This window comes from Nilaparvata lugens, chromosome 2, assembly GCF_014356525.2.
Source record: "Nilaparvata lugens isolate BPH chromosome 2, ASM1435652v1, whole genome shotgun sequence".
NCBI classification, from domain to species: Eukaryota; Metazoa; Arthropoda; class Insecta; order Hemiptera; family Delphacidae; genus Nilaparvata; species Nilaparvata lugens.
The window spans coordinates 99784604-99794040 of NC_052505.1; the positions used below are offsets into that span (position 1 = coordinate 99784604).

The following is a 9437-nucleotide window of genomic DNA, read 5'->3' on the forward strand; positions in this document are numbered from 1 at the left end:
CAAAAAACCGCCTACGAGCTCAGCGAATCGCCACGAACGCTCCTGGTACGCCTACTGATTATTACCGTGGCGCTCAGCGTGATTTATATTTTCTCAACGCTGTGCGGCGTCAAGCCGATCCAAATCCCGGTGCTGAATCTCATCACGCCCCCGGCGATCTTCATCTACCCGCTCACGTTCATTCTGGTGGACTCCTCAACGAATTCTATGGATTACGGCTGGCCCGGCGCACGATTATCATCTCGTTTATCGCCAACCTGACCTTCGTCCTGGGGGTCGGGTAACGACGCTGGTGCCGAGCATTCCGCAGTGGGAGTACAGCGAGACCTACACGGCATCGTGCACAGCATCATGGCGGTGCTGGTCGCCTCGTCGGCGGCCTATCTGATCTCCGAGAACGTCAACTCCTACCTGCTTTGCAAAATCAAAGAGTGACCAACTCCCGCTACCTGTTTGTGCGCGTGATCACCATACCGTTGTGGCTTCGGCCATCGACAGCGTGGTGTTGGTACGCTGGCGTTCTACAACGTGCTGAGCTGGGACATCATCAAAACCATGATCCTGTCGCAGTTCCTGATCAAGGTGGTTTACGCCCTGCGGCGTTGGGCCAATCTACGCCACCAGCAGTCTGTTTAACCGCTACATCAATACCGAACAAGCAAAGGGCAATGAATAGCATATCCAAAAGCAAGATAAGATCACCCATCTTGGCGCGAACTCCGATTATCCGATCAAATGCTCCCGCATTGCTCGAAGCCTTGCCGCGTGCGCGCGGCCGCGATCTGATCGGCGTGGACGAGCGGCAGCTGCCGTTCAGCGGCTTTGATCGTGGACCGCCTTCGAGCTTTCCTGGCTCAACGCCAAGGGCAAGCCGTGGTCGGCATCGGCGAATTTACCTTCCCGCATTCCTCGTCGAACCTGATCGAGTCCAATCGTTCAAGCTGTAATCTCAACAGCTTCAACCAAACGCGCTTTGACAGCGTGGAAACAGGTGAGCGCCGCCATGCAAAGATCTGTCGCAGCGGCCAACGGCCAGGTCACCGTCAAGCTTTATCCGGGCTGGAAGGTTGCCCGGCGCAGATCGACCGCCTGCCGGCATCAACATCGACGATCTGGATATCGCGGTCGACGACTTCGCCTTCAAACCGGAATACCTGAGCGGCGCGGCCGAGAGAGGGGACCGGTGTCGGAGACGCTGTCTTCCAACCTGCTGAATCCAACTGCCTGGTCACCACCAGCCGGACTGGGGCAGCGTCGTGATCCGCTATGAAGGCCGCAAAATCGACCGCGAAAGCCTGCGCGCTACCTGATCTCCTTCCGCCAGCCAACGAATTCCACGAGCAGTGCGTCGAGCGTATTTTCAACGACATCAAGCAGAGCTGCCGTCCGGAAAACTCAGCGTATTCGCGCGCTACACCCGCCGCGGCGGCCTGATATCAACCCTTCCGCAGGCGATTTCGAAACGGGCGCCGCGCTCGGCCGCCGATCAGACAGTAAGCGTTATCCCCGCAGTGCTCCCGCAGGGAGCATTGTTTCCCCCCGCTTTCATCTCCCTGTTATTTTTCGCCATTATCGTCGTCAGCGGCTATCTTCAAAGCACACTGACGGATTAACGACGCATGCCTGACCTTCACGCAGAGACATCCTGCGGGCTGCCGCCATCGGATCGGCGTTCTCGCTGTTGCCCGCCTCGATTCGCAAAGCGCTGGCCATTCCCGCCAACAACCGCACCGGCACCCTGCGCGACGTCGAACACGTGGTGATCCTGATGCAGGAGAACCGCTCTTTCGACCACTACTTCGGCACCCTGCGGGCGTGCGCGGCTTCAGCGATCGCTTTACCATTCCCTTGCCCGGCGATCGCCATGTCTGGCAACAACAGGGCGCCGAGCGGCTGTGCTGCCCTACCACCTGGACAGCAAACGCGGCAACGCCCAGCGCGTCACCGGCACGCCGCATTCGTGGGTGGATGAACAAGCCGCCTGGGATCACGCCGCATGAGCGCCTGGCCGACCTACAAAACGCCGGCCTCGATGGGCTACTACCGCCAGCATGAGCTGCCGTTCCAATTCGCGCTGGCCACGCCTTTACCTCTGCGACGGCCTATCACTGCGCTATTCACGCCGGCACCAACACCAACCGACTGTTCCACTGGACCGCACCAACGGCCCGTCCGCCGCCGACGTGGCGGTGGTGGTCAACGAATGGGACAGCCCCGGCCCGCGGAGATCGGCTACCAGTGGACACCTATCCGGAACGGCTGGAGGCAAGCGGCGTCAGCTGGAAGGTGTATCAATTCCTGCCGGACAACTTTACCGAAACCCGTTGGCGGGCTTCCGCCAGTACCCGCGCCGCCAGCATTCAGGTGGGCAATCCGGCGCGGGGCGCCGAAAGACTCAACGCCTTCGTGCCCTATCGCGATGCGCTCAACGAGGCCGCACCGCTGTACAAAGGCAACGGCAACACCCTGCCGGCCGCCGACGGCAACGATCTGGACGCCATGCTGGCCGGATTCCGCGCCGACATACAGCAGGGCAAACTGCCGCAGGTCAGCTGGATCATCGCGCCGGCGGCCTATTCGGAACACCCCGATCCCTCCAGCCCGGTGCAGGGCGGCTGGTTCACCCAAGAGATCCTCAACGCGCTGACCGACAACCCGGAGGTGTGGAGTAAAACCGTCCTACTGGTCAACTACGACGAAAACGACGGCTTTTTTGACCATATGCCTTCGCCTTCCGCGCCGTCGCTGCGCGAGGACGGCAGCTTCGCCGGTAAATCGACGGTGCCGTTCGACACCGAGATCTTCCAGCACGTGGCGCCGCCCGGTTCGCAGGATCAACCGCCGCCGGGGCAGCTGCAGCTGCAGCTGAACAATCCGGGCACCGAAGCGATAGCGGTTACCCTCGAACGCTGCCCCTATACGCAGCAGGGCCGTGGCACATCACGCTGCCGGCAGGCGGCAGCCACCAGCAAAGCTTTGATGCCCACGCAGCGGCGGTTGGTATGACCTTACGCTGCAAAGCCCGGGAGGTTGGCTACGCCGCCTGGCGGGCCGGTTGGAGGATGGCGAGCACAGCGTCAGCGACCCCTGATGGGCCAGGAGTAAAGCGTTGTAGATTGAATCGCGGAAATTAAACCGCCAGCCTCTTTTTTGTGGCGCCCACAGACGTCGGTTCTCCCGCGGTGGGCGCATTCTCAAAACCTTCTCCCTGCCCCACCCCCGCTATTTTTTTGATCTCGCTCACGGTCGGATATTATTTCATTGCCTTGCTAAACGGTTCTTCTATTTTAGCCACCCATCTGACAAGGCTAATAACAGGATTAAGCATGATAAATCGCGTATGGTACTGGGCGACGCCGTGATCGACCTGGTGCCGGAAAATGCCAACGGTTATCTCAAATGCCCGGCGGCGCGCCGCTAACGTGGCGGTGGGGATCGCCCGGCTTGGTGGCGACAGCGCCTTATCGGGCGGGTGGGGCAAGACGGCTTCGGTGCCTTTCTGCAGCAGGTGCTGAGCGATGAGGGGTGGATATCGGCCATATGCGGCCAGACCCCGAACACCACACCTCCACGGTCGTGGTGGATCTCGATCTGCAGGGTGAGCGCTCATTCACGTTTATGGTGCAGCCCAGTGCCGATCTGTTTTTGCAGCCTGACGATCTGCCGGATTTCCAACGGGGGGAATGGCTGCACCTCTGCTCCATCGCGCTCTCGCAGGAACCCAGCCGCAGCGCGGCCTTTGCCGCGATGGAACGCATCCGGGCGGCCGGTGGCCGGTCAGTTTCGATCCCAACATCCGCGAAGAGGTCTGGCGCCAGCCGGAAGCGCTGCGCCCCTGCCTGCAAAAGGCGCTGCTGCTGGCGGACGTGGTGAAACTGTCGCGCGAAGAGCTGGCTTTCATCAGCCATCTTGACGATCTGGAGAACGCCATTCGCTGGATGATGCAAACCTATCCGCTGCGCCTGCTGCTGGTGACGCTGGGCGGCGACGGCGTCTATGTGCATGACGGCCAACGGCTGCGTCATTTCCGCGCGGCGCCTGTCGTTCCGGCGATACCACCGGCGCCGGCGATGCCTTCGTCGCCGGGCTGTTAGCGGCGCTGGCACGCCTTCACGAATTGCGCAGGAAGCGCAGTGCCGGCGGTTATCGCCCAGGCGCAGGCCTGCGCGCGCTGGCCACCACCGCCAAAGGGGCCATGACCGCCCTGCCCCGCGCCGACGAGCTGGCGGCTTTCCTCCGTTGATCCTCTGCATCTACGGCGATCCTCAGGTTCGCCGTGGTCTTTTGCCCACGATTTGCGCGCTCGATCACAATAGCTGAATCGGGTTAGCTAACTGAGTTGCCAGCTCGCCTCTCTCGTTATCTTTCGCCTTGAAAAACGGTTTAGCAATTTAGCAAACAATAATAACAACCTTACCCGGATGATAGACGATGATGAAAAAACTCAGCTATTTGGCGATAACAACAGGGCTTTCCTCTCCGCTTCCAGCGCAGCGGCATCGGGCAGCGGCGGCATCGAGGCGCGCCTCAACGCCCTGGAACAACGTCTGGCGCAGGCGGAACGGCGCGCCGCGCAGGCTGAAACCCGCGCGACGGCGGCGGAACGCCGGGCGCAACAGCTGGAACAGCGCACCGCCAACACCGAACGGCAAACCGCGCAGATTGCGCAGCATGCCGCTACGCCGATTGCCCCGACCGGCGCACTGAAACTGAACGGCTTCAACGATCTGAAGCTGTACGGCGACGTGGAGTTCAACCTGGACGGCGCCAGCCGCAGCGGCCACTGACGTCGCTGAAAGGCAGCGACCACAGGACTGAAGCCCGGCAACAAAGAGCGTTGGGATATCAACGCCGCATCTGGTCGGGCTGGACGGCTACCGCCGCAATCAGGACGGCAACTTCCGGGCTTCAGCGTGCAGCCGCTGGCGGACATGACCGGCAAAATGAACCTGGACGACGCCGCCTTCTTCTTCGGCAATGAAAAGACTGGCAAACCAAATCGGCCGCTTTGAAGCCTACGACATGTTCCCACTGAATCAGGACACCTTCATTCAATACTCCGGCAATACCGCCAACGATTTGTACGCCGACGGCTTCGGCTATATCTACATGATGAAAGAAGGCCGCGCCGCAGCAGCAGCGGCGGCAACCTGATGTTGAGCAAATATGCCGGTGATGTCTATTTCGAGCTGAACACGCTGGTGGAGGACGGCACTTCGCTGTTCCAGGACAACAGCTACCACGGCAACGCCCTGAACAATAAGAAAACGTCGCCTATTTGCGCCGGTGATCGCCTGGAAAAAAGACGCCTTCAGCATCGCAGCGGCAATGGAAAGCAACGTGGTGAATAACGCCTACGGTTATCAGGACGGCCAGGGCGCTTCGTCGATCAGTCCAAGCGCAACGGCTACGGCATGACGATGAGCTGGAACAACAGCGCCGCCGATCGGACAACGGCGTGGTGGCCAACCTGAGCACCGCCTATCTGGATGCGTCAGGCGAGCAAGACTTCACCGCCGGCGTGAACGTGCTGTGGCGGCGCTTCGAACTGGGTTATATCTATGCCCATAACAATATCAAAGAGTTCAATACCGCCGGGATCGCCGCCGATATCCACAACCCGCTCAGCGAACCGGGCAACTACGACATCCACACCGTTCATGCGTCGTATCAGATACCTAACATTATGAATATGAAGAATTTCAATTTGTATTGGGGGCCTATGTCTCGCTGCTGGAAGCCAACGCCGACAACAAGATAGCCAACGGCGACAACGACCAACGTTACGGCATGCGCGCCAGATTCAAGTATTTCTTCTGACATCGATTCACGTCGCTGCGCCGCAAACTGCGCAGCGGCATTTTTATTTAGCAAGGGATAACATGGACATTACCGCAACCGCCAACGCGCTGTTGCCACTGCTCGGCGGTAAAGAGAATATCGCCAGCGCCGCCCACTGCGCCACGCGTCTGCGCCTGGTACTGGTGGACGACAGCAAAGTGGATAAAGAGGCCATCGGCAAACTGGACGGTGTCAAAGCTGCTTCAGCACGCCGGTCAGATCCAGTGATCTTCGGCACCGGGTGGTCAACAAGGTGCATGCGGAATTCATCAAGGCGGCGGGCGTCAGCGAATCCAGCAGGCCGAAGCCGCCGATATCGCGGCGAAAAAGCTCAACCCGCTGCAGCGCATCGCCCGCCTGCTGTCGAACATCTTCGTGCCGATCATCCGGCGATCGTCGCGTCCGGCCTGTTGATGGGGCTGCTCGGCATGGTGAAAACCTATGGCTGGGCCGATGCCAACAGCGCGCTGTTCATCATGCTGGATATGTTCAGCTCGGCGGCGTTCATTATCCTGCCAATTCTGATCGGCTTCACCGCCGCACGCGAATTCGGCGGCAACCCCTACCTGGGCGCCACGCTCGGCGGCATTCTGACGCATCCGGCGCTGACCAACGCCTGGGGCGTCGCCGGAGGGTCCACACCATGAACTTCTTCGGTCTGGACATCGCCATGATCGGCTATCAGGGCACCGTGTTCCCGGTGCTGCTGACGGTGTGGTTCATGAGCGTGCTGGAAAAGCGGCTGCGCAAGGTGATCCCCAACGCGCTCGATCTGATCCTGACGCCGTTCCTGACGGTGGTCATCTCAGGTTTTGTCGCCCTGCTGTTTATCGGCGCCGGCCGGGCGCTGGGCGACGGCATCCTTCGTGCTCAGCACGCTGATTGCCCATGCGGGGTGGTTCGCCGGGCTGCTGTTCGGCGGCCTCTATTCCGCTATCGTCATCACCGGCATTCACCACAGTTTCCATGCGGTAGAGGCCGGGCTGCTCGGCAACCCCATATCGGCGTCAACTTCCTGCTGCCGATCTGGTCGATGGCCAACATCGCTCAGGGCGGCGCCTGCCTGGCGTGTATTTCAAAACCCGCGACGCCAAATCAAAGCCATCGCGGTGCCTTCGGCCTTTTCCGCCATGCTCGGCATCACCGAGCGGCGCTGTTCGGTATCAACCTGCGCTCGTGAAGCCTTTCCTGGCGGCGCTGGCGGGCGGCGCGCTCGGCGGCGCCTGGGTGGTGGCCAACCATGTCGGCATGAACGCGGTCGGGCTGACGGCGATTCCCGGCATGGCGATCGTGCAGGCCAGTTCGCTGGTCAGCTATATCCTCGGCCTGGCAATCGCTTTTGGCAGCGCCTTCGTGCTCTCCCTGCTGCTGAAATACAACACGGACGCGCAATGATGGAAGAACTCAGCTTAATCAAACAGGCACTGCGGGCGGTCATGAACGGCCAGCCACTCGCGCAGCGCGATCCGCACCGCCCGGCCTGGCATCTGGCGCCCAGCGTTGGCTTGCTGAACGATCCCAACGGCTTTATCCAGCACAACGGCGTTTATCACCTGTTCTATCAGTGGAATCCGCTGGGCTGCGATCATCGCAACAAGTGCTGGGGACACTGGCAGTCGATCGATTTAGTGCATTGGGAACATCAGCCGCTCGCCCTGGCACCGGGCGCCTGTTACGACAGCCACGGCTGTTACTCCGGCTCGGCGGTAGTGGCGGAAGACAAAATCACGCTGATCTATACCGGCACGTGAAATCCCCGACGGCTCACGCACCGCTTACCAATGCCTGGCTCAGGCAAGCGATCGGGGCGAATACCGCAAACTCGGGCCGGTGCTGCCGCTGCCGGAGGGCTACAGCGGCCACGTACGCGACCCGAAAGTGTGGCGTCATCAGGATGCCTGGTACATGGTTGCTCGGCGCGCGTGACTTGCAGGATCGCGGCAAGGTGTTGCTGCTGCGTTCCAGCGATCTGCGCGACTGGCAAGCGCTGGGAGAGATCGCCGGTTCCGGCCTGAACGGCCTGGGCGAATTCGCTACATGTGGGAATGCCCGGATCTGTTCTCGCTGGACGGCGGCGACGTGTTGATCTGCTGCCCGCAGGGCTGGCGCCGCAGCCGGAACGCTACCTCAACCGTTATCAGGCCGGTTATCTGCTCGGCAAGCTGGATTATCGGCAGGCAGCCTTCAGCCCACGCGAATTTCACGAGCTGGACGCCGGCTTCGAGTTCTACGCGCCCCAGACAACGCTGGCGGAAGATGGCCGCCGCCTGCTGTTCGCCTGGATGGGCGTGCCCGAGCAAGATGAAGAAGCCCATCCGACAGCGCCGTTATGGCTGGATCCATACCATGACCTGCCCACGCGAGCTGTCGCTGCGGCATGGCCGCCTCCACCAGCGCCCGGCGCGCGAGTTGCAACAGCTGCGCGGCGAGCGAGAAGACTGGCGAGGCCGCGCCGATGACGCCCCCGCCTATGCACTGGGCGCCGCGGAGCTGCAGCTGACGCCGCAGGGCGCGTTCAGCGCCGCCTTTGGCGACGCGATGACGCTGAACTGGGACGGCGAGCGGCTGCAGCTGACGCGCGCTTCCCTGGCCGACGGCCGGCCGGAGCACCGTTACTGGCGCAGCCGGTCACGCATCTGCAGCTGCTGTTCGATCGTTCCAGCGTGGAGATCTTCATCAACCACGGCGAGGCGGTGATGAGCGCGCGCTACTTCCGGCAGGTGAACCGCAACTGCGGCTGAACGGGAGCGCAGCGCTGGCGTTGGAATACTGGCCGCTGACGCCATGCATGCTAGAATGACGCATCCTCCGATGAATTCAGATGGCGTCAGTGAAAAAAAATAACGCATTACCATCAGTGACATCGCCACGCTGGCCGGGTGTCGAAATCGACCGCCAGCCTGGTGCTGAACGGCCGCAGCAAGGAATACCGGGTGTCCGACGACACCCGCGATCGCATTCTGGCGCTGGCGCACGAACACCATTATCAGCCCCGCATCCACGCCCGCTCTTTGCGCTCCAACCGCAGCCACACGCTGGGGCTGGTGGTACCGGAGATGACCAACTACGGCTTTGCGGTGATCTCGCGCGAGCTGGAAACGCTGTCCGCGAAGCCGGTCTGCAGCTGTTGATCGCCTCACCGATGAAAACCCGGCGCAGGAGATGATGGCGGGAACAGTCTGGTGCAAGGCAGTCGACGGCCTGATCGTCGCCTCCAGCCAGTTGAACGACGCGGAATACCAGAAGATCAACGTCGGGCTGCCGGTGGTGCAGATGGACCGCCTGATCGCCGGTTCCGAACTGCCGCTGGTGATCACCGACTCGGTTAATGCGACCGCCGAGCTGGTGGAAAGGTCGCGCGCCAACATCCGGATGAGATCTATTTTCTCGGCGGGCAGCCGCGCATTTCACCGACCCGCGATCGGCTGGCCGGCTTCCAGCTTGGCCTGGAGCGCGCCGGCGTAACGTGCAAACCGGAATGGATCATCAACGGCAGTTACCACCCCAGCTCGGTTACGAGATGTTCGCTCAGCTGTGCGCACAGCTGGGGCGTCCGCCCAAAGCGCTGTTCACCGCCGCCTGTGGCCTGCTGGAAG

The 9437-nt window shown here is 61.4% G+C and overlaps 5 protein-coding genes across 5 annotated transcripts; all 5 read left to right on the top strand.

Annotated features, from left to right (window-relative positions):
• The first annotated feature begins 1996 nt into the window (after positions 1-1996).
• Positions 1997-3006, top strand: LOC120349751 (non-hemolytic phospholipase C-like). Its single transcript, XM_039420317.1, has 2 exons — positions 1997-2265; positions 2343-3006. Exons 1-2 carry the CDS (start codon positions 1997-1999, stop codon positions 3004-3006), a joined length of 933 nt encoding a protein of 310 aa, XP_039276251.1.
• Positions 3007-5153: 2147 nt separating this feature from the next.
• LOC120349752 lies at positions 5154-5820 on the top strand. Its single transcript, XM_039420318.1, is given in 3 exon segments — positions 5154-5343; positions 5394-5711; positions 5714-5820. Coding segments are annotated over 3 exon segments (615 nt in total).
• A 62-nt stretch (positions 5821-5882) lies between these two features.
• Positions 5883-6488, top strand: LOC120349753 (PTS system sucrose-specific EIIBC component-like). Its single transcript, XM_039420319.1, has one exon. The coding sequence runs from the start codon at positions 5883-5885 to the stop codon at positions 6486-6488; it is 606 nt and encodes a 201-aa protein (XP_039276253.1).
• Positions 6485-7021, top strand: LOC120349754 (PTS system sucrose-specific EIIBC component-like). The gene has a single exon (XM_039420320.1). The coding sequence runs from the start codon at positions 6485-6487 to the stop codon at positions 7019-7021; it is 537 nt and encodes a 178-aa protein (XP_039276254.1).
• A 211-nt stretch (positions 7022-7232) lies between these two features.
• Positions 7233-8582, top strand: LOC120349755 (sucrose-6-phosphate hydrolase-like). Its single transcript, XM_039420321.1, is given in 6 exon segments — positions 7233-7586; positions 7588-7752; positions 7754-7858; positions 7861-7942; positions 7945-8241; positions 8350-8582. Coding segments are annotated over 6 exon segments (1236 nt in total).
• Positions 8583-9437: the final 855 nt, after the last annotated feature.